Raw genomic sequence first — 25,934 nt, forward strand, 5'->3', positions numbered from 1 at the left:
CCTGGCTAGTTTGTGGTGCCTCGATGTCGGGGCTTCGCTGGGGTCGAGGCCGGGTTGAGCGGGGTCGCGCCGGCTGGTGCACGGTGTGACGTGGATGCCAACAAGATGGCGGAGCCACGAGGAGTATGCGACCACGTGCAGCTCCGGGTGAAGGGCCTTGGTGCAGCTCAGACGGGTGGCCTGTGACGGCCGGGGCGGGGAACGGCCACAATCCAGGGGGTTAAGGACCACGCCACGAGGCCGGGTCCAACACATGGTGAGCAAAAGAATGATGGATTTAACCCTGATCTCTTCAGTGGGGGTGAATGTTTTGATTTGTTCTGCATTCCTTCCATCAATTGTGTGTCTTTTGCTTCCTCTGCCTAAGTGTGCCAGGTATGCCCAGACGTGGGTCCAGGGTTGACTATGCTACTGGATTCAAGCTATCCTGGCTGATGAGTGGTGAAACACCGAAACTGGTCCTAGGATGCTTTTTTTCTGTTCCAGGGAGGATCTAGCTTGGCAGTTTGGGCTGGACTGTTCCCATGAGGCACAGGGTCAAGACTGATTTGCATATGGCCAGGTCTAAACTGGGGTGGCATGGTGAGCAAATGAAAGATGGATTTAACCCAGATCTCTTGACTGGGGATGAATGTTTTGATTTTTTCTGAATTTGGTCCATCAATTGTGTGTCTTTTGCTTCCTCGCCCTATGTGCGCAGGGAATGCCCATATGTGGGGCTCGGGCTCGGGCTAACTGTGCCCCTGGATTCAAGCTATCCTGGGTGATGAGGGCTAAATCCCCAAAACCAGTCCTAGGATGCTTTTTTCTGTTCCAGGAAGGACCTGGCTTGGCAGTTTGGGCAAGACTGTTCCCATGAGGCACAGGGTCAAGACTGATTTGCATATGGGCAGGTCTAAACTGGGGTAGCACAGTGAGCAAAAGATTCATAGATTTAACTCAGATCTCTTGACTGGGGGTGAAAGTTTTGATTTGTTCTGCATTCCATCCATCAATTGTGTGTCTTTTGCTTCCTAGCTCTAAGTGTGCCAGGTATGCCCAGACATGGGTCCTGGGCTCACTATGCCACTGGATTCAAGCTATCCTGGCTGATGAGTGGTGCAACCCCGAAACCGGTCCTAGGATGCTTTTATCCGTTCCAGGGCGGACCTAGCTTGGCAGTTTGGGCTGGACTGTTCCCATGAGGAACAGGGTCAAGACTGATTTGCATATGGCCAGGTGTAAACTGGGGTGGCATGGTGAGCAAAATAATGATGGGTTTTACCCAGATCTCTTGACTGGGGGTGAATGTTTTAACTTTTTCTGTATTCAGTCCATCAATTGTGTGTCTTTTGCTTCCTAGCTCTAAGTGTGCAGGGTATGCCCAGGCTTGGGTCCTGGGCTCACTGTGCCACTGGATTCAAGCTATCCTGGCTGATGAGGGGTGAAACCCCAAAACAGGTCCTAGGATGCTTTTTCCCGTTCAAGGGAGGACCTGGCTTGGCAGTTTGGGCTGGACTGTTCCCATGAGGCACAGGGTCAAGACTGATTTGCTGATGGCCAGGTCTAAACTGGGGTGGCATGGTGAGCAAAAGAATTATGGATTTAACTCAGATCTCTTGACTGGAGGTGAATGTTTTGATTTGTTCTGCATTCCGTCCATCAATTGTGTGTCTTTTGGTTCCAGATAATGTAACAGGCGCAGTGAGTCAGAATGCAGGGCCTGATGGTGCAAATCAAGTTTCCAGCTTGGCAATCCTTCTTCTTCTCAAAGTTTCAAGCAGCATAACTAAAAGTCTCTCCCCCCTCAGATACTGATTCAGTGTTCTCTTGGGTCAAGCAGGTGGGCACTCCTGTCCAATGAGGTGCAGGGAAACACCCCAGAGCATAACCACTTCCTCCAAAGTGTGGCGCAATAGTCTCCAAGAGACTAGAGCACTATTCTTCCAAAATTCAATATGGCTGAAATCTCAGCAGAGGAGTAATAACTAGCTAAACCAACCTCCGGGATGGCTAATTATCCTAGCTCACCTTCCCCTGGCATCTACAAATTCCTTCCTTAAGCCTGCCATCTGGTTGGGTTCAGACTAGGTGATGGTTGCAGATGGACCTGGCATTTTCTGCCTGCCCCCTTCCCCCTTTGAAGCCAGTGGCGAAACAAAGGCCCCCGCAGCCCACGCAGTGCAGGAGGCCTGAGCTCCAGGCCCCCCTCAGCACAGTACCCTGGACTGAGAACTCCTGGGTGAGTCCAGATGGGGGTCCCTCCATATACTTTGCAAGGGGGCCCCCTCAAGTTTTGTTACACCACTGTTTGAAGCTCATGGGTTACGACCCCTCCCCCCTGCTCTGGTATTCCTTTGTAGCAGAACCCTCTCCTCCTAGATAGCCCCTCATCCCGGGTGCCACTAAACACTTCATCAAAGCAACCTAGCTCATCCTCTTAACTTTGACCAATCAGAGGAGACCACAGGAAGGCTGAATTTTGGCTTACAGACAAAATAGTCTTATAATTTCTTTTCTGTACATTTCAGGATTAATTTGACAATAGCATGTTGTTGGACCATTACAATGTTAACCTATGTGGCTGGGAATCTACAATGGGGAAAAAGAAACTTCCAATTTCTCTAACACCAGGTCCTCTAAAACATCTTTTATAAGGACCATGCTTATAGTTACATGACCCACCAGACCTGAGGGGAGACCTTGGGGTTCTGGATATGCAAAAATAATGTAGATCCTCACTCCACAGTGCTCCTAGCACAAAGGTCGGTTTTGGGAAGAACTTTACTACAATGAGGGAAGTGAAATGTGCAATTTCACTATCCCCAGGCCATATAAAACCACTTTTTATGAGGACCCCCCTTATAAATACATGACCCCCCACCCCTGAGACATCCAGGGGAGACCCTGGGGGTAACTAATATGCCATAATATTGTAGTTTATAATTTTTCAAGTGCCCCTCCCACCAAAGTCGAGTTTGGGCACATGCAAGTGCAGAAAGGGAGAGAATGGCCTCTAAACTTAAAGGTAGTTTTAATCCCCCTCCTCTATTATGTACTGGGGGCTTATAGGGTAGGTCATTACCCTAACTCACAATGTACCCTAGTGTATATACGTGTTTTTAATGTATTCTAAGTGTGTTTTCAGCATAGCACTGGGCCTAGTTAGGCAGAGCCCAGTACCAGTCAGCAAAACATAATGAGGGCACAGGATGCAACAGTATTTAATGGTATATAAATATTGTGAGTTAACATTTATGAACCAATCCTCAGGTAAGAAGAACAAAGTCTATTTCTTAACCAGAGCTCACGTGAAAGAGAAAAATGGGTGAATGCTTCAGCATCTAAATTATGTAATCTCCAAACATCTACCAGGTCAACTGATCAATGCTTTTATGTCTTTTTGCTCTAATCTGCATCTTGCAGTGGCTTATGGGGGAGGGAAAGGAATACAGACAGTCTAGGGTAATTATGACGTTTTAGCCAGAAACACTGAAGCATGTGAACACAGGCAAAGCAGTTATCAACTTGGACCACCTGATTTGATTCTCAACATTTGTTCCCAAGATAGAGCAGATATAGAAAATTAAGGCTGTTGAAACTGCATTGAAGCATCACCCAGTCACCTGATTTATCCAATGGAGACCTAATTGCAGCTATAGCCTGATTAAGTAAAAGCTGCAGGATGCCTCCTAATATTCATACCTGATGGGTTTACATAATGTATATTGGCATCAAAATGGTTTAACTTCTCGAATGCAGAGGATGAGACGTTCACATTCTCAAATTGTTACGCACCGCCCAAGAGGAGGGGCAGAAAGGTCTTTACACACTAGGGATCATATGATAAAAAACAATATGTGATGGCGGCTCACCTAGGTATTATGCCATGTTCCCACCCCATAACAGGCCCAGCAGTCTTTCTGACTCCCCCTCTCTCTCCGCACCCAGGAGGGCAGAAACCCACTAGACACCTTTGACAATGTAATAGATAAAGGGGTGGAGGGGGGCCTGTCCAGACATCAAGAACCTCCACCCCTAAAGGTCATAAAGTCTTTTTGCCCCTACTGGCTTTTTTCACCTTGAGTTGCCTTCCAAGGGGCAGAAGGTTCACTATAGATCAATATAACTTAAAAGAAATGTGGTGTGGACAGCCTACATAGGCTTCAGGCCTCACACCCATCCCTAAAGCTCCAAGAGCCTTTCAGCTCTAGAACCGGAGGCAGATTGGGGGAGTTTGTCTCAAACTACCAACTCGAGGGAAGGAACCTACTATGCCTACTACACTGAGGCATGTTTACAGAAAAAAGTGGGTGGGGCCACACCCTGACACCCACAGCTGCTATATTCTTCCTACCCTCCCTCCAGGTGGAAGAGTAGAAAATGGACCTCTAGTCTGCTTGGAGGGGCAGAAAGCTCACTGGATACCAGGGATATTTTTTTTAAAGCGTAGGGACCAGCACTTCCTCACATCAGGACGAGCCCCCACCACCAGAACCCCAACAGACTTTCTGGTGAGTGACCACACTATTTGGGCTTTGAGTCTGACTGCAACCAGTGAACCCTATGGATGGGGGCATTTTTGAAACCTAGAGAACCAGGTCAATCTAGAGTGGTGTGGATTGAATGAATTCCACTACGCCTTTGTAACCAGAATGACCTTCAAATGTCAAGCTCTGGCTTAATTCATGCATCCTCCTCACATTTCTGTTAGGGAAAGTTCCAGAATCTGTAAGGATCCACAAAATTCATCCCACCCAGGATTTCCACCCTTCTCCCAATACAAATGGTGCCCCACGTGTGCGGATGTGCCTATAATCCACACCAGGGACAGCCCAAACCAGGGACCACGTGAAGACCACATTGACTCCATATGTTCACGTGTCACTTGTTCCTGTCACAGGCGTTCGGCCCAGCTTCCACAAACAAAATAAAATGCTCAAAGCACAACAGGGTCATCACTGCTTGCTGAAAACCACAACATAAGAGTCTTACCTGCTCCGAAACTCCTTCTCCGTACCGTAACAATGTCACAAAATGTTCACAGTTGTTTCCTAGTAGATCATAGGACACCTCCTGGCCAATGAGAAACTCTGCTCTCTCGATGATTTCTTCTGCCGGGAGTGGTGTGTACGTGTCATCATACTTATTGTTTATTTTGTATGTGTCACTTCCAACCACGTCTTTCAAGAGCTGCATCTTCACCAGGGCTTTCCGGCTGAACACAGACTTGGCGCTTGCAAGAGTAGCAGCTGGGCCCTCCTCTGTTGAAGATACACGTATGAAGTTTAACACACATTACATTAACTCTACCACACATGAAGCACACAGGAAAACATGGTGTAAAGTCCCCATGCACTAAACATACCTGACTTATGCTAGTAGTCTCAGTAGTTTAAGACATTCTTGTCCCCAATCCCAACCTGTAACTCTGGAAATGTAATCAGGTTGTACATAAAATGTACATTTACCAAATTAGTGTGTAATCTACATTTCATGCCAAATACCCATGAAGTCTCTCTCAAGGATGGACTGTAGAGTCGATACCTAACCCAGCGTGGACTCCAATCCTATTGTTGAGTCTTTCAAAACCTTAAAAAATGATGGGCCGAGGCAGGAATCAAAATGAGGCTCCTGGATTTCAGAAAGACCTCCTGGGAACTCAGTGAAATGGTTACATCAGTTTCCCTGCAAGTAAACTTTATGAAGAGTCACTATATCATCTCTTTTGACTATGGCCCCAGGAAGCTGTGATTGCCTGGTAACACTCTCAGGATTACAGAGTTAACTGTGACAAGTGCTCTACCCAGGCCCGAGCCAATCCAAGCATTATAGGATGTATGAAGGTCTTGAGTTACATTTGTGGAGCACACCATGTCCCCATTACCAGTGCTTAATGCTTTGCTTTTTCTTAGAGGACATTTCTGTGAATGCAGCATTGAGGCCACACCTTATGTAACCACAAGAAAGTATAAAGTCGGTACCAACTATAATTTCCTTGACGGATGAAGTCCTACCTCCCCAAAAAAAACTCTAGAACTATGGTCAAAGTCAAAGTGAAAACGGTGCTATAAATTGATGAATTCCTTCTCACCAGCATTCCCTATGTGACCATGAACACATCTCCTCCACTCTGCAGAATATCTAAAGGGATGAACATGTACACACCCCTTACATTGTGATCTTCCACAATGGATTCCCTCCAGGCTTGCATTCGTTATCTTAAAGTATTTTTTGCATCACCTAAAAAGTGTGACAAGCAGTCCCACACCTCATTTTGATGAAAGGCTGAACATCTCTGGGGTCAAAGTTAACACAAACAGCCCAGGCACTGCCCGACAGAATGTCTATAAATTGGGAGGGAAGCCTTCTTCAACTCTGCAGACAGTATGTGAAAGAAGGTCCTTTGGAACACCAAGGTTTATTTGGGAAAGTATGAAGAGACATCTCTTTAAGGAGCACTTCAGCAGTCAATGAAAAGTAGCCCCCTGTCTTCCACTCCCCATAGAGATACCCCCCTTCTATTATAACCCCACTTGATGTACAGTACAGTGAATCATTTCCCAATCTTTATATACATACATATATATATACAAACGCCAATCCTTCTCACAGCAAGTAAAAGACTGAATAAACCACGTTATAAATGGACTTTTGGGCTTGGCACAATCTTTTACTTGCTGTGAGAAGGATTGCCGTTTATATGTTTCAAGGATCGCGACCTCACGGGCAGCCCGCCGCCATTTGATGGCAGAGGTACATATGAACATTGTTCTTGATATTATCTACTGGTGGTCGCCAGTAGATAGTTATAGTTAGGACCGTGTTTCCATAGGAAATCTCAAAATTCTATTTTGAATAACTTTGGCGCCGGTTGACGAATCTTCGCGAAATTTTCAAAACTAATGGGGCGCTCCGCTCAGCTCCTTCCCTGAAAGTCTCGGGGGGATTTGTCAAGCGGGGGCCGAGAAAAAAGGGGGGTCCCAAAACGCGTTTTCCCCATGCATTTTCCCATAGGACCTTTAGTCGAAGGTACAGCCCGAACGGCTGAACAGAATTACTTGAAATTTGGCAGAGAGGTAGTCCTCAGGTCAGGGAGGTGCCTTTTGCTTATATGGAGTCAATCTGTTCAGTAGTTCCTGAGAAAATTGCAGTTAAAAGCACATACATATCTATAGCCGCGCACCGTGCGCGCACCCTAACGTGCGCAAGCGTAATTTTGATTGGTTGTTACATGTCAGTCAACGTTCGAATCGGTCGAAATCAGGAAGTGTTGGCCGCCATTTTGTTTGTTTTCAGTGCAAGAGTGGAAAAGGAAGGTGGCGAACGTGAAAAGGGGGCAGGGTAGAGAGTTTTTTTTTTTTTAATCGCGGGGGTGCGCGCACCGTGCGCACACGGTGAAAAACCATTAAAAAAATATATTTTTAATACGTAGTTTATTGAAAAATAATTATATAAAAAAAATATAATACATACATAATTTAGCATTTAAAAAACCGTACAAATTCACTGAAAAAAACATAGGTTTCACACACGTTATAGTTAGGAATTAGCATTTAAAAAACCTTGCAAATTCACTTACAAAACCATAGGTTTCACACATGTTATAGTTAGGTGGATATTTCACTCGTAAAAAACCAATGAAATTCCCCCGTTATAGTTAGTTGAGATAACTATAACTCGCGCGACCGCCACTCTATCACAAGGATGATGTCATCAGTGATGTCATGAGTAATGCCACTGACCATGTCATGAGTGATGTAATATGTGACGTCATGAGCAGAGGATTGCGGGCGCGCGAGTTATAGTTATCTCAACTAACTATAACGGGGGAATTTCATTGTTTTTTTACGAGTGAAATATCCACCTAACTATAACATGTGTGAAACCTATGGTTTTTTAAGTGAATATTACCTACTGGCGGTCGCCAGTAGGTAGTTATAGTTAGGACCCTGTTTCCATAGGAAATCCGCAACATTCTATTTTGAATAACTTTGGCGCCGGTCGACGAATCCTCGCGAATTTTTCAAAATAGGTGGGGCGCTACGCTCCGCTCCTACCCTGAAAGTCTCGGGGGGATTCGTCAAACGGGGGCTGAGATAAAAGGGGGGTCCCAAAACGCGTTTTTCCCATGCATTTTTCCATAGGACCTTTAGACACAGCTACAGCCCGAACGGCTGAACAGAATTACTTGAAATTTGGCAGAGAGCTAGTCCTCAGGTCAAGGAAGTGCCTTTTGTAGGTTTGGTGTAAATCTGTTCAGTAGATTCTGAGAAAATAGCCTTTAAATCAATATATATATCTGAGCCAGCTTACGGTGCGCTTACGGTGCGCTTACCGTACGCGTACGGTGGCGTGCGCGAGCGCGATTCTGATTGGCTCTTAGATCTTAGTAAACATTCGAATCGGTCGAAACCAGGAAGCGGCGGCCGCCATTTTCTCTCTCCCTCTCTGAGTTGGGCAGCAAAAACGAAGCCAAAAAATGGCTAAAGAGGCAGTTTCGTCACATCCTAACCACCCAGCATTGATATAGGGGTCCCCAAACAACCCTCAAGCCCAAAAAAAAAAATTTTTTTTTTTCGGAAATTCGCCGATTACGCTTACCGTACGGTAAAAATTATATATAAAAAAAAATTATCCACATTCTCCCCACCCCGTGTGCAAATGGTGCCCGAAGTGCACCATTTGTGCATGGCATATTACTAATATCAACTTAACAAAGAATACATTTCAAAAAGATGCGCATAATATGTCCCCCATGTGCGCACGGTGCCACCCCGTGTGCAAATGGTGCCCGAAGGGCACCATTTGTGCATGGCATATAACAACAATAAAATTAACAAAGAATACATTTCAAAAAGATGCACATAATATGTCCCCCATGTTCGCACGGTGCGCGAAGCGCATCGTGCGTACATGGCCCATCCCGCATAATGTGGGCACGCGGTGCGTGCAGCGCACCGCGTGACCACCGTGTGTGCACGGCACTAACTGCATAAAGTGGGCGCGCGGTGCGCGAAGCGCACCGCTTGCTCACTGTGCGCGCACGGTGCGCGAAGCGCACCGTTCCCGCACGGAACGAACTGCGTTAACTGGGCACGCAACGCCACGAATGGCGTAAAGTAACTTAGCATTTAAAAAACCGTACTAATTCACTGAAAAAACCATAGGTTTCACACACGTTATAGTTAGGAATTAGCATTTAAAAAAACCTTGCAAATTCACTGAAAAAACCATAGGTTTCACACATGTTATAGTTAGCTGGACATTTTACTGATAAAAAACCAATGAAATTCCCCCGTTATAGTTAGTGCAGGCAACTATAACTCACGCGACCGCAATCTTCTGCTGATGACATATGTGTCTTTATGAAAAAAAAATATTTGTAATATATGTATAGCTAAAAATTAATGGAAGAAGACATGGGCAAATAAGTGTCTAAATACAGTATTAGCATCAGCAGAGGATTGCGGTCGCGTGAGTTATAGTTGCCTGCACTAACTATAACGGGGGAATTTCATTGGTTTTTTATCAGTAAAATGTCCAGCTAACTATAACATGTGTGAAACCTATGTTTTTTTCAGTGAATATATATATATATATGCACACACACATATACACACATACACACAGGTGCTTGATGCATCCAAGTTCTGCAGATGTGCAAAGTTAAAGGTGAAAATAGTTGCCTGTTTAACAAATTTCAAATTTTACACATTGTATTTTTTTAGAAACTGATTTAATAAAGTCAACTTAAACACAAGCTTACACTTTATGTTTAAAGTTTTAAAATGTGTCATTGGTAAATTCAATTATGATGTGTTTTTTAACCTTTGATTTATATTATTCACAAAATTAAACAGATGTTTCCCATAAATGTTGAGCTAACAAATGACAAGATGAGGTCAAAATTGCAAAACATATGTACACTGTACTATTGCATTAGAGGGATAGTTTATAACATATAGCATGCCACAATAAGCCAATCTGTTTGTTATAGCACAGCCTATACCATATGTGCTATAATGTATGCAACTCTATTATCAATTGATACCAAAGACAAAGTGGGAATGGGCAACAGCTGGCGAGCACACAAAGAACATGGAAAGAAAAATGGTAATGGGACACGGCAAAGACAACATGCTCAGTGCATGCCATCATGTGACATTCTCCATCAGAGAAGTTCAGAACTCATCAAATATTTTCAGAGAAGAATGTTTTGCTGGATAAAGAATAAATCCATACATCGACCCAGTATAAGATACAGGAAATAACAGAATTGCTACCAGCTTCCTTGGCACACACCCCTAGACAGAAAACAAATTGTCTATAATATGCTGTCATGAAAGCTGCTCTGTGATATTTTATCCTTCTGAATTATTTCACAGTAACTTAACTCCCATGTGCTCCAACCCTGGTCATTGAAGTGTGGCCTTGCAATACTCTCACATATGAAAACGTCAGATGGATGCATGAAAATCGAATTATGAACAGTAATGCTTAGAGAACTCAGTGAGGGATCCCTGCCATCTTAGATCCTTTGTTCTTGTTCATTGTTTATATTCCATAGGTAAGAAGCATGAGCCTCAATTAACTGATATTTCTCAACTTATATCATCAGAAGTACATTAAGTTAAGGCTGTGGAGACTCTATTACTTGGCTATTTTAAATGCCAACAGTAGCTCTCAGACACGCTAGTGAAGATAGACTTGAGGCTAACTAGAGTATACCGGAACCGCCTTTAAATAAAAAATATGGGCAGGAGAAGAGGGGAAACAGCCATTACAATGCATGCCTTACCCCGCATGCTTTTAACCCGCATGCCATTACAACACAACGGCTTGCTGTAAGGGATATAAGGTGTTGGATTTAACTCCAACAGCTTCCCTACTGTTGCACAGACTGGAGTTGAAATAGTCAACTATACAATTTCAAACTTCAGCGCACCTCCGACAGCAAGTCGTTGTAAAGACTTGCGTTGTAACGGCATGCGGGGTAAAAGCATGCGTTGTAACATCATACAACCGGAGAAGAGAGGTATTAAATCACTGAGCTTGCTGACGCATTTGTGTTTTTGCAAAAGGACATGTTGGAGATCAACTCCTTGTGCAGGTGCACACATATGACATCAGAGCTCATCTAAGATACTCTGCGTAATAGTGTTCTTTGCAGTGTTGGCATATTTAACCTAGCTAAAAACATAGATGACCACATTCAGTGATCTTAAACGAATTACATGTGAAGCAGGCTTAAAACATTATTATGCTGTGAACTGGAATCTGAGAGGGGGAAAGTACTTGTAAACACTGACAAGTATCATCCTGTTGGTACCATCAGCTTTCAAATGGCTCTCTTTTTGCAATTCAATCCATGGCTGGGAAAAAGTGTTTAGCAGATGTTGCTAATTCTTTTTCTGTGCTTCTTTTGATATTGCCAAGATAAGAATAAATTACCAAACATCACTTAAAAAATCTGTTAATGGTAGAGAGGTGAACAGGCACTGTGGAGCAGAAACTGACACGCGAGCTGAATAAATCCAAGCAATTGTTCTGCCTACATTTCTCAGAGGTTTACACTAGTATACTCAAATTACAAGGCAATTGTAGGTTTGTTGTAAGAAAGGACAGAAGGGTAAAATAGCCAGTAAGGGGTGGTGTTTGCCCTATAAAACTGCCATGGCAATCATGCTCATATTTATTGGAGAAAGATTGTTATGTTGTGTTAACCTCCATTTATAGCGCTCGGATACTTGAAAGTGTCCCGGCGCGAATGCATGTGGACACAAGAATGGAGAGGCCAACATGATTTATAATAGAATGGCAATGGGCGGATTATGTCTTCAATCTTTATGCTGGGAATTATGAGCCAGATACCGTGGGAGAGAGCAATCATTGAAATAAATGTTCCTTTACAGGTTTCTTCTACCCTGTTCATTGTTACATCTTATCTAAAAATGGCAGATCTTTTACTGCGGAGGGCTGAGAGAGAATACCAGGCTCCGGGCATGGGACTATTTCCACCCCCCTGCCCCACACACACACACCCAGGCATGGTACTATTTCCACCCAACACACACACACAAACTTCCACACAAAGGGATCCAGACTCTTCCTGAGGACTATAGAAAGAATGTCTCTCCTTGACACTACCACACACACACACACACACACACAAGCATCCACACAAAGGGATCCAGACTCTTCCTGAGGACTATAGAAAGAATGTCTCTCCTTGACACTACCACACACACATAAACACAAGCATCCACACAAAGGGATCCAGACTCTTCCTGAGGACTATAGAAAGAATGTCTCTCCTTGACACTACCACACACACACACACACAAGCATCCACACAAAGGGATCCAGACTCTTCCTGAGGACTATAGAAAGAATGTCTCTCCTTGACACTACCACACACACACACACAAGCATCCACACAAAGGGATCCAGACTCTTCCTGAGGACTATAGAAAGAATGTCTCTCCTTGACACTACCACACACACATACACAAGCATCCACACAAAGGGATCCAGACTCTTCCCGAGGACTATAGAAAGAATATCTCTCCTTGACACTACCACACACACACACACACACAAGCATCCACACAAAGGGATCCAGACTCTTCCTGAGGACTATAGAAAGAATGTCTCTCCTTGACACTACCACACACACATACACAAGCATCCACACAAAGTGATCCAGACTCTTCCCGAGGACTGTAGAAAGAATATCTCTCCTTGACACTACCACACACACACACACAAGCATCCACACAAAGGGATCCAGACTCTTCCTGAGGACTATAGAAAGAATGTCTCTCCTTGACACTACCACACACACACACACAAGCATCCACGCAAAGGGATCCAGACTCTTCCTGAGGACTATAGAAAGAATCTCTCTCCTTGACACTACCACACACACATACACAAGCATCCACACAAAGGGATCCAGACTCTTCCCGAGGACTATAGAAAGAATATCTCTCCTTGACACTACCACACACACACAAACACACAAGCATCCACACAAAGGGATCCAGACTCTTCCTGAGGACTATAGAAAGAATGTCTCTCCTTGACACTACCACACACACACACACAAGCATCCACACAAAGGGATCCAGACTCTTCCTGAGGACTATAGAAAGAATGTCTCTCCTTGACACTACCACACACACACACAAGCATCCACACAAAGGGATTCAGACTCTTCCTGAGGACTATAGAAAGAATGTCTCTTCTTGACACTAGTGGAAATTTGTTTTCGGTAAAACTTTGTAAAAATACTTAATAAAGAATGCGATCCTACCCATAATGCAATCCGGATTTCAAGAGTGCCAAACAGTGTTCAACGATATTGTGGAATTAAGGGCCATCTTATTAAAACCGGCGATAACATTATCTCTGCTTTAGCGGCAGGCAACTGCTGCTAAAGCGGCGATAATGGGCTTGATAATATGCCCTTGTGAATTCCCATAGAAGCCAAGGTTCTGGTGTGAACATGGGCTTCTATTGGAATTCTCTGCGGCATATTATCAAGCCCATTATCGCTGCTTTAGCGGCAGTCTCCTGCTGCTAAAGCAACGATTATGTTATCGCTGGTCTTGATAATATGGCGCTACATTCATTAGTTCATAAGTATAACAAGACTAAACCCCAGCCTGCCTTTGACACATTTATCCATTTATCAGGGGTACTTCACTCCACAGGTTGAGCTACGCTTTTTTGAAAGCTAGCAAATTTAGGATATACCCCAAGTCTGCTTAAACTTTTGATCACCTTGCACCCAGCGACTTGGACAAAGGTGCTTATGGGCTCTGACAAAGGCTCAACTTTATACAAACTAAAATGCTGGTACTCCACGGGGATAATCGATCGTCTAATTTTATTGGACACTAAACGATGTTAATAAGCAGTATAGAAATCTTTCAATGACCCTTACTTCAAATAGCTCAGTATAGGAACATATTCATCAGCAACCAGTAGCGGTCCGTGGAGGGAGATCGGTGGGGGCAGAGAGGCAGGGTGGGGAAATGTAAACACCGGAATATGGATGAACGGAGGTAAGTACACATTTAAATAAATAAAACGAATTTCGTTTCGCACGCTGCATCGCATTTTGCGCATTTTGCGATGCAGCGCGCGCAAACGAATTCGTTTTATTTATTTAAATGTGTACTTATCTCCGTTCATCCATATTCCGGTGTTTACATTTCCCCAACCTGCCCCTCCCCCGCCCCGCCTCACTGCCCCACCGAACTCCCTCCACGGACCGCTACTGTCAGCAACATTAAACAAGTTACTGTTGATGGAGGTGCTCTTAGAAAAGTGTGCAGCGCATTTTAACTACTTGTTGAAGTTATATGAGGCTGAAGGGCCACACACTCTTCTCTTTACCATTTAGTTTTTTTCCAGTTGACAAGTTTTCCTTCTTGAATAAAATTGAGGGAAGGACATTAAAATGTTTGATATGTTTAAGGCATAACATTTCTGGTCAAGCTCGATGCCCAGAGGTAGATATATCAGGCATCAAGTTTCAATACTGTGCATGTGATTGTTCATTGAGTTATAGGGTCCATCGTTGGTAAGAGATTACACTCGCAAATAACTCACAAATGTCTCAGTACAACACTCCAGGGGGCATATCAGCAACAACCGGCGATAATTATCGCTCAGCGCTCTTAGCGTGAGGATAATTATCGCCGGGTAACGAGGATTTTTATCGCTGAGATAGCGTGCTTTTAGCAACACTTATCTCCTCAGCAATAAAAATCCTCACGCTAACTGCCTAACGTGAGATTATCGCTGGAAATCCAGCGATAATCTCACGCAATGTGGCGTTAGCTTGCTGATAGGGACTCACAAACCTGGGGGCATATTTACAAGGCTATAATTTTCTCGCCTAATTAGCAAGGCCACACTAACGCGTGAAACCTTGCCTTAGCGTTGGGATTCTTTACGCCCAGCTTTGCATCTCTAATGAGATGCAAAGTGGGCGTTCCTGACCTAACATGACAGGAGAAATGTCGCTAAGCGACATTTCTCCTATCATCAAGCCCCACGCTATGAAGCATAGCGTCAGGAAAAGTAGCGATAACCCCTGTTATCGCTACTTTCCTTATGCCTGCTTCAGGACTGACTTAGCCATGATATCCTATGGAGGGTGGATATCATGGCTAAGTTTGTGAAGCCCTATCATCAAGCTAACACCACATTGCGTGAGATTATCGCTGGGTTTCCAGCGATAATCTCACGTTAGGCAGTTAGCATGAGGATTTTTATCGCTGAGGAGATAAGCGTTGCTAATAGCACGCTATCTCAGCGATAAAAATCCTCGTTACCCGGCGATAATTATCCTTACGCTAAGAGCGCTGAGCGATAATTATCGCCGGTTGTTGCTGATATGCCCCTTGGCCATGATATCCACCCTCCATAGGATATCATGGCTAAGTCAGTCCTGAAGCAGGCGTAAGGAAAGTAGCAATAACAGGGGTTATTGCTACTTTTCCTGCCGCTATGCTTCGTAGCGTGGGGCTTGATGATAGGAGAAATGTCGCTTAGCGACATTTCTCCTGTCATGTTAGGTCAGGAACGCCAACTTTGCATCTCATTAGAGATGCATAGCTGGGCGTTAGGAATCCCCACGCTAAGGCAAGGTTTCACGCGTTAGCGTGGCCTTGCTAATTAGGCGAGAAAATAATCGGCGCTTTTCGGCCGAAAACTATCGCATAAGCGGCGATAATTTTTTATCGCCAGCTTGTAAATATGCCCCCAGGTTTGTTAGTAGCTTCATTTCAGCTCCTAATCAATTTACAATCTTCTCTGAAGTGTTATACTGGAATATAGATTATAATACCTAGTAAAAATTTGTATTTTGCACATGATTTTAGCCACAGGATTAAGGATGGTTTAGATTGAGGATTAATTTATATACAGTGGATTTATACACAATTGGTAACTGATTAATGCTGAACTTGTAAATAGGAAAGCTGATTTTTGTTATTTTTTCTCTCTTCTTTTCTTTTTTCTTTGGTAATTTGATTATTTTAATACAAAATTGTAATGGTTTTAATTGACTATATGCAATAACAGATTTTACTTTACTCATTGTAAAGAGCCAAAAATGTAAATATCCTATGGCAAACTATGGTTCCATATATGTTTGGATGTTTCCCAACAAACATGATGATGATGCATTTCCTGAATAAACTTGCCCTGAAATTATTAAATTGGAGGTTTCCAGAATGTCATTTTGTCTCTAAAACACACTTACTGATGGCCACTGCCATCGAGCTTTAGGTTCCAGTGGGCTAAAGTGTGTAATGGGCTCACCCCCAAGGTAGGATCTTGGTTTGGCCCCCAGTGTTGAATATGTATGTGATCCTAATGAAAACACAATTGAATCTGCCTTTTATTCTTCTGAAGTTGGTATAACAAGTAACTAAGAGCTGGGTAACAATACAAGTGGGCTATTAGTCATTAGTGAATATGTGATCTACAGATATCTGGATCCTCCCCTACAGGGCTCGCTGCGCGGTCCGCAAGCAAACATTGCGAGGATCTGCCTGCCAGTGGAATCACCGCAGGAAGCGGAAGTGCGTGAAATGACAGTGGAGTCAATGAAGTGGGACCCCACTCCCTGTACTTCACAGGAGTTCACATACCCAGCCGAGATTGTGCATGTGCAGAAGTGTACGCCATATTTCTTACCTACTGGTGCTACGTTGATGACGTAGCCATCTCCGAGATACAGCGCCCAGTGCTGATACGCAGGACGAAATATCTCAATCAAGTCCCCCGGCTGAGGATTCCCAGGGAACTCCAAGCTGAAGCTGTCATTAGAAGCCATCTGCAAACAGAGGTGAGCAAGTTACACACTTGTGTAGGGTTGACTTGAAACACAACTGTAGAGAAAGCACAAGATGAAGGACGGCTTGGCCACCGCTAACCAATGGTACTTATAAGCATGGCGGCTGGCCATCACTGACGCCCCTGGGATGGTTACTCACCGCTCTACTGTATGGTCCACTCTCCCTTGGAGAAGAACATTTAACATCCCTGGCGTTGATGAAGCCGGGTATCTGGCATGCGAGTGAGGTTCTTTAAAAACAATGATTATACAGCATAGCATAGCATGACATAACGTAGCATAACATAACATAATATACCTTAACATCAAATAACAATGTACTCTTGTTGAGTAAGAAGAGGTAGGATCCAGTTTGGACCTGGCCTTTGTCAACGCAGTGCACCCTACAGGAGTGAGATGAGGTTTGATTGTGTTTGGAGACACCCTACATGAGTGAGATGAGATTTGATTGTGTTAGAGCCACCCTACATGAGTGAGATGAGATTTGATTGTGTTTGGAACCACCCTACATGAGTGAGAAGAGATTTTATTGTGTTTGGAACCACCCTACATGAGTGAGATGAGAGCTGATTGTGTTTGGAGACACCCTACATGAGTAAGATGAGGTGTGATTGTGTTTGGAGCCACCCTACATGAGTAAGATGAGGTGTGATTGTGTTTGGAGCCGCCCTACATGAGTGAGATGAGATTTGATTGCATTTGGAGCCGCCCTACATGAGTAAGATGAGGTGTGATTGTGTTTGGAGCCGCCCCACATGAGTGAGATGAGAGTTGATTGTGTTTGGAGCCGCCCTACATGAGTGAGATGAGGTTTGATTGTGTTTGGAGCCGCCCCACATGAGTGAGATGAGATTTGATTGTGTTTGGAGCCGCCCTACATGAGTAAGATGAGGTGTGATTGTGTTTGGAGCCACCCTACATGAGTAAGGTGAGGTTTGATTGTGTTTGGAGCCGCCCTACATGAGTGAGATGAGAGTTGATTGTGTTTGGAGCCACCCTACATGAGTGAGATGAGATTTGATTGTGTTTGGAGCCGCCCTACATGAGTAAGATGAGGTGTGATTGTGTTTGGAGCCGCCCTACATGAGTGAGATGAGAGTTGATTGTGTTTGGAGCCACCCTACATGAGTGAGATGAGAGTTGATCGTGTTTGGAGCCGCCCTACATGAGTAAGATGAGGTGTGATTGTGTTTGGAACCACCCTACATGAGTGAGATGAGATTTGATTGTGTTTGGAGCCACCCTACATGAGTAAGATGAGGTGTGATTGTGTTTGGAACCACCCTACATGAGTGAGATGAGATTTGATTGTGTTTGGAGCCACCCTACATGAGTGAGATGAGATTTGATTGTGTTTGGAGCCGCCCTACATGAGTAAGATGAGGTGTGATTGTGTTTGGAGCCACCCTACATGAGTAAGGTGAGGTTTGATTGTGTTTGGAGCCACCCTACATGAGTGAGATGAGAGCTGATTGTGTTTGGAGACACCCTACATGAGTAAGATGAGGTGTGATTGTGTTTGGAGCCACCCTACATGAGTAAGATGAGGTGTGATTGTGTTTGGAGCCGCCCTACATGAGTGAGATGAGAGTTGATTGTGTTTGGAGCCGCCCTACATGAGTAAGATGAGGTGTGATTGTGTTTGGAACCACCCTACATGAGTGAGATGAGATTTGATTGTGTTTGGAGCCACCCTACATGAGTAAGATGAGGTGTGATTGTGTTTGGAACCACCCTACATGAGTGAGATGAGATTTGATTGTGTTTGGAGCCACCCTACATGAGTGAGATGAGATTTGATTGGAGCCGCCCTACATGAGTGAGATGAGATTTGATTGTGTTTGGAGCCGCCCTACATGAGTAAGATGAGGTGTGATTGTGTTTGGAGCCGCCCTACATGAGTGAGATGAGATTTGATTGTGTTTGGAGCCACCCTACATGAGTAAGGTGAGGTTTGATTGTGTTTGGAGCCACCCTACATGAGTGAGATGAGAGTTGATTGTGTTTGGAGCCGCCCTACATGAGTGAGATGAGATTTGATTGTGTTTGGAGCCACCCTACATGAGTGAGATGAGAGTTGATTGTGTTTGGAGCCACCCTACATGAGTGAGATGAGAGTTGATTGTGTTTGGAGCCGCCCTACATGAGTGAGATGAGAGTTGATTGTGTTTGGAGCCACCCTACATGAGTGAGATGAGATTTGATTGTGTTTGGAGCCACTGTACATGAGTGAGATGAGATTTGATTGTGTTTGGAGCCACCCTACATGAGTGAGATGAGATTTGATTGTGTTTGGAGCCGCCCTACATGAGTGAGATGAGATTTGATTGTGTTTGGAGCCACTGTACATGAGTGAGATGAGGTTTGATTGTGTTTGGAGACACCCTACATGAGTGAGATGAGAGTTGATTGTATTTGGAGCCGCCCTACATGAGTGAGATGAGAGTTGATTGTGTTTGGAGCCGCCCTACATGAGTGAGATGAGATTTGATTGTGTTTGGAGCCACCCTACATGAGTGAGATGAGAGTTGATTGTATTTGGAGCCGCCCTACATGAGTGAGATGAGATTTGATTGTGTTTGGAGCCACCCTACATGAGTGAGATGAGAGTTGATTGTGTTTGGAGCCTCCCTACATGAGTGAGATGAGAGTTGATTGTGTTTGGAGCCGCCCTACATGAGTAAGATGAGGTGTGATTGTGTTTGGAGCCGCCCTACATGAGTGAGATGAGAGTTGATTGTGTTTGGAGCCACCCTACATGAGTGAGATGAGATTTGATTGTGTTTGGAGCCACCCTACATGAGTGAGATGAGATTTGATTGTGTTTGGAGCCACTCTACATGAGTAAGATGAGGTGTGATTGTGTTTGGAGCCGCCCTACATGAGTGAGATGAGAGTTGATTGTGTTTGGAGCCGCCCTACATGAGTGAGATGAGATTTGATTGTGTTTGGAGCCACCCTACATGAGTGAGATGAGATTTGATTGTGTTTGGAGCCGCCCTACATGAGTAAGATGAGGTGTGATTGTGTTTGGAGCCACCCTACATGAGTGAGATGAGGTTTGATTGTGTTTGGAGCCGCCCCACATGAGTGAGATGAGGTTTGATTGTGTTTGGAGACACCCTACATGAGTGAGATGACAGTTGATTGTGTTTGGAGCCGCCCTACATGAGTGAGATGAGAGTTGATTGTGTTTGGAGCCACCCTACATGAGTGAGATGAGAGTTGATTGTGTTTGGAGCCGCCCTACATGAGTGAGATGAGAGTTGATTGTGTTTTGAGCCGCCCTACATGAGTGAGATGAGATTTGATTGTGTTTGAAACCACCCTACATGAGTGAGATGAGAGTTGATTGTGTTTGGAGCCGCCCTACATGAGTGAGATGAGAGTTGATTGTGTTTGGAGCCGCCCTACATGAGTGAGATGAGATTTGATTGTGTTTGGAGCCGCCCTACATGAGTGAGATGAGAGTTGATTGTGTTTGGAGCCACCCTACATGAGTGAGATGAGATTTGATTGTGTTTGGAGCCACCCTACATGAGTGAGATGAGATTTGATTGTGTTTGGAGCCACTCTACATGAGTAAGATGAGGTGTGATTGTGTTTGGAGCCGCCCTACATGAGTGAGATGAGAGTTGATTGTGTTTGGAGCCGCCCTACATGAGTGAGATGAGATTTGATTGTGTTTGGAGCCACCCTACATGAGTGAGATGAGATTTGATTGTGTTTGGAGCCGCCCTACATGAGTAAGATGAGGTGTGATTGTGTTTGGAGCCACCCTACATGAGTGAGATGAGGTTTGATTGTGTTTGGAGCCGCCCCACATGAGTGAGATGAGGTTTGATTGTGTTTGGAGACACCCTACATGAGTGAGATGAGAGTTGATTGTGTTTGGAGCCGCCCTACATGAGTGAGATGAGAGTTGATTGTGTTTGGAGCCACCCTACATGAGTGAGATGAGAGTTGATTGTGTTTGGAGCCGCCCTACATGAGTGAGATGAGAGTTGATTGTGTTTTGAGCCGCCCTACATGAGTGAGATGAGATTTGATTGTGTTTGAAACCACCCTACATGAGTGAGATGAGAGTTGATTGTGTTTGGAGCCGCCCTACATGAGTGAGATGAGAGTTGATTGTGTTTGGAGCCGCCCTACATGAGTGAGATGAGATTTGATTGTGTTTGGAGCCGCCCTACATGAGTGAGATGAGAGTTGATTGTATTTGGAGCCACCCTACATGAGTGAGAGGAGATTTGATTGTGTTTGGAGCCGCCCTACATGAGTGAGATGAGATTTGATTGTGTTTGGAGCCGCCCTACATGAGTGAGATGAGATTTGATTGTGTTTGGAGCCGCCCTACATGAGTGAGATGAGATTTGATTGTGTTTGGAGCCGCCCTACATGAGTGAGATGAGATTTGATTGTGTTTGGAGCCGCCCTACATGGATGCAACATGTAGTCGGGTCATATTTATCATGTTTGTACGCAACACAAAGCAGCAGAACAACGTGCTGCGCTGCTTTTCATGAAAGGGGGAGGGTTAGGGGAGCAGTTCACAGTGTCTCTCAAGCTATTCTGCTTTCCTTCCTCGGGCTCCGCGAGCCCACAATCTGCAGCCTCACCCCAAAGCAGGCACCGTTCCACCATGGAGCAGGCGTTACTGCCAGGATTGGTTTCATGCATCAAGGGGCGCCTTGAAGCACAAAAACAATCTTTGGAGGCATTTCCCTCTCTCCAAGGGGCACATGCATCACGCATTTTACTGGTCGCAAACGGGCCGATTGGCAGAATCAGCCCATTTGTGATCGGTAAAATGCTATATGCAATGCAGAACGCCCAAAGGCATTCGCCAAACAGATCATCACAATTTTTGTGATTACCTATTTTGCGACTGCAGTTAGGGAATCGCAAATTGCAATTCCTTAATTGCAATGCATTATCCATTCGCAAATTGCTTTTTCGCAATTTGCAATCGTAAATTACCATCAATTTCAAGTTGATGGCAATTTGCGATTCCTTTGAAAAATGCACAAAAATGCATTTCTCAAAGTGCAATGTGGTGCATGCACATGCCCTTGGGGCATGTGTGTGCGTCACATGTGCATAATTTCCTTTCTTGGGGTGCATCAGGATGGCCTTTTGGCCCCCTTGCACCCTTCAAATTTCATGCGCAATTTGCGATTGCCTATTTAGTAATCGCAAATTGCGAATGCTGTCCCATTCATTTCTATGGGCCTCTAGGCCCTTCGGAATGAAAGGGAAGGCATTAGATTCGCAATTAAGGAATGTGTAGGAATCGCTAATATTTTAGCGAAATCTACATGGATAAGGAATTGCGATTCCTGTATAGATTCCCTAATAATCGCTATTGAGGAATCGCAACTCCTTAGCTGAATGCACGTGGCCCTGAGTGTGCTAAGGAACAGAGCACCCTTAGAAATAGGAAACAACGAGAAGAACTAAAGGTATTTGTCCTTGTTGTCACAATTCGGATGCATTCCCAGGCCTCCCAGTGCTGCTCAGTGTCGGAACCTTCAGAATACATGGATGGCTGCTGGGAACACCCACGCTCCGCCCCTGGAACGCCCCTCAAGGCAGTGGAACACGAGGTAGCGACGTCTCCTGCCTTGAGTTACTGAGATTTACTGCGCCGCACAGCACCACGCAAGGTGAGCTTCCGTGTCTTGGTAAATCTCATTCCAGGCTTTGCGTCACCCTGCGTCCCCTGTTATGGCGCAATGCCGACCAAAAACCTTAATAACTCTGGGCCTAAGTGACTGAGAGGGAATCTGAGCCTGTTTGACACCGAGCTGCACACTTACGTGGAGGAGAGAACCGTGAAGTAACTGGCAGCTCGCAGCCTCCTGACTGATGGGATCCCGCCCAGCCAGTGGGGAATGTCGAGACTTTAGTTTTGTGGCTAATTAAAAGGGCTGGCCACGAGACAGCAGCCCCCAGGGCCAGCGCAGCCTCGGGCTGTCGTGAATGAGAGAGTCCAGCGTCGCTGCTGCCACAGTGATCCACGCGCACACTGAGGCGTCACTGGTGCCCCCTAGGTTGCTTTCCACTTAAGCATCTGAAGGTAGTGTATCCATGGCAACAAGACTCCACTGCACGGCCCATGGGGTGGGAGGGGGTACCGCGAATCTCCATGCTGCCACGAGGCATTAATATTGCAGAGGCCTCCACTGGCGCTCAGAGGCGCAGGGGCTGGGGCAGGGCGGGTATTCACTGACTTACTTCCCTGAGGTCCACAGATGGGCGGTGCTTGGTACACGGCTGCATCCTGCACGTTCACCATTGAAACCAATGCCGGTGGGTGCGGCCTGCAGCAAGGAGAGGGCTACCCCCAGTAAACATCGAGCAATGTACACCGCTGCTGAGCACACCGCACAACCCGACACAACAGTGCTCGCCCTATCATGCACGCTCGTGCACGTAGTGACACTTGCTTGAGGTAGTGTGCACTGCAAACACACAAACTGGTGAAACGTTTTCCATCCCAGGGAGGCTAAATATTTAAACAATGTCACCCAGAATGTACCCTCTGGACTACAACCGAGTGAAGAGAGGGTCAGGCCGGGATGGCACCGAGACCTCAAGGTAAAGCCCCCCACTGTTGTTGAGGGCTGAAGGGATCAAGTATCTATCGAGGCACGAGATCTGGTCTATAGGATACCAAGGGCTCAGTGGTGAATCTAATCCCCCCCTCCCCGCCCCATATGTCTGCACAGACTCAGCTCTGATGTGAGTGACGGTGAGTGCACAGGCACGGCTCTGAGGTGAGTAACAGTGAGTGCACAGACTCAGCTCTGATGTGAGTGACGGTGAGTGCACAGACACAGCTCTGAGGTGAGGGACAGTGAGTGCACAGGCTCAGATCTGAGGTGAGCGACAGTGAGTGCACAGGCATGGCTCTGAGGTGAGTGACAGTGGGTGCCCAAACACAGTTCTGAGGTGAGGGACAGTGAGTGCACAGGCACGGCTCTGAGGTGAGTGACAGTGTGTGCACAAACACAGCTCTGAGGTGAGAGACAGTGAGTGCACAGGCACGGCTCTGAGGTAAGTGACAGTGAGTGCACAGGCACGGCTCTGAGGTGAGTGACAGTGGGTGCAAAGGCTCAGATCTGAGGTGAGGGACAGTGAGTGCATGTTGGACCCGGCCTCGTGGCGTGGTCCTTAACCCCCTGGATTGTGGCCGTTCCCCGCCCCGGCCGTCACAGGCCACCCGTCTGAACTGCACCAAGGCCCTTCACCCGGAGCTGCACGTGGTCGCATACTCCTCGTGGCTCCGCCATTTTGTTGGCATCCACGTCACACCGTGCACCAGCCGGCGCGACCCCGCTCAACCCGGCCTCGACCCCAGCGAAGCCCCGACATCGAGGCACCACGAACTAGCCAGGGGGTGCCGCAGGAACCATTCATCGCCCCCGGCGGAGGACAGTATCGATGGGACCCCCAACTGTCCTCCCCTCTCGAGGTGTGATCGCCCTGCAACTCCCATGGGCCTGGCGCCTCTCCTGCTGGGCGTCTGGCCACCTCCACCCGGCCACTCCGCCCCCTCGGGCGCATAGGTCCGGACATCAAAGGGCTCCAGGCCTATATCTGGAGCGACCCCACCACAGCTCGGCAGTTGTATCCCGGAGTCGAGAGCCCTGCTGATTGAATCGCGGCTGACCCTACGGAGAAGAACTCTTGTCGGAACCATCACGAGCCCTGCTGACTGCGTCGCGGCTCCTTCTTGTGCACCCTTTCTGAACCACCTGGAACATCGGAGCCCTGCTGACGCTGTCGCGGCCCAACCTCGCTGAAACCTTCCTCGGAGCCCTGCTGACGACGTCGCGGCTCGAGCTGAGCAGAAACCATCTTGAGAGCCCTGCTGATTGAATCGCGGCTCTCCACGAACTGTACGCCAGAGCCCTGCTGACGCCGTCGCGGCTCGACCCATCCAAGATCCGGAGGTCCTCCAGCTTGAGGATAAGAACTGGGCCCCAGGTACCCTCGTACCGCACTCCTGCCAAAGACTGCCCCGCTACCCCTACCCTTCCAAAGAGACACTGAGACTTTTTGTGGATCCCTCGATCCCTGCGTGTAAATATTGACCTCGTAACCTTTTGATTGCTGATAAAGAATTGCTTGTCACCAGACAACCTCCTTGAGCCCTGTGTGGTGGTGTTACTGTGCTAGTACGTGATAGGAGAAGGATCTCACAGGAGACTTCTCGGCAGCGCTCGGCTACTTCGTGCAGTGAGAGGGCCCCCCTTGGTGGTCGCACCGACTCCTCGGGGTCCGCCTTCCAACATTTGGTGGCCAGCGACGGGATCCGAGCCGAACGCAGTACGTACCAGCCAGTACCCACTAGCTACCCATCCAAACGGATAGCATCATGAGCAGCCAGGAAAACAACGCGACAATGGAGTTCCGGCCCGAACGGCTGGAAGAATATACGCACAAAGAATTAAAACAGTTCTGCAAAGACAAAGGCATTGCAACCACCAGCCTAGGTACCAAAGAAGAGATGCAGAAAGCTCTGAGGGCATGGTTGGAGGCCGGGGCAGGCCCCTCCCAGGAAGAAGGGCCCTTGCCCCTGACAGAGACCACAGCAACCGCACTGACTCCGGCAACTGGAGGAAGAAAGAGCCTAGAAACCGGCCTCTCCGAAGAAGAAATACGAGAGCGGGAAAAGGTCCGGAGCCACGAGCTAGAGCTCGCCCGACTGCGGCTGGACGGCGAACTCCAGCTGGCAGAAAAGAAACTGGCCCTCGAGCAGCTACGCCTTCAAGAAGAGATAGAAGAGAAGAGACGACACCGGGAGTTGGAGGAAAAGAAACTAACTCTTGAGCACGAGCGCAGTCTCAAGGAGCTCGAGATCAAGGCCAAGAACGGAGGGACCAACACCCCCGGTACTAGAGACACTCTACCGCCTTCCGAGACCAAAGTACATATCCCGAAAGAGGTCGTCAAGGAGTATTACAAGAATGACGACATCCAACAATGGTTCAAGGCCTACGAGGTGGCCATGGCCTCTCATCGGGTGCCCCGAAAAGACTGGGGCGCGGGCCTGTGGGGGCGGTTCCTG

The 25,934-nt window shown here is 46.4% G+C and overlaps 1 protein-coding gene across 1 annotated transcript in view; it reads right to left on the reverse strand.

Moving 5' to 3' along the window:
* The window catches only part of PLAAT1 (phospholipase A and acyltransferase 1), a 124,260-nt gene that overhangs the window by 30,599 nt on the left and 67,727 nt on the right, over positions 1–25,934 (reverse strand). The window contains exons 2-3 of the mRNA XM_085634098.1: positions 16,699–16,837; positions 4,975–5,243 (exon numbers count right to left, since the gene is read on the reverse strand). Of these exons, the coding sequence (XP_085490224.1) occupies positions 4,975–5,243; positions 16,699–16,837 (408 nt within the window). The remainder of the gene's footprint in view (positions 1–4,974; positions 5,244–16,698; positions 16,838–25,934) is intronic.

The sequence above is a fragment of the Triturus cristatus genome, chromosome 11 (assembly GCF_964204655.1).
Source record: "Triturus cristatus chromosome 11, aTriCri1.1, whole genome shotgun sequence".
NCBI lineage: Eukaryota > Metazoa > Chordata > Amphibia > Caudata > Salamandridae > Triturus > Triturus cristatus.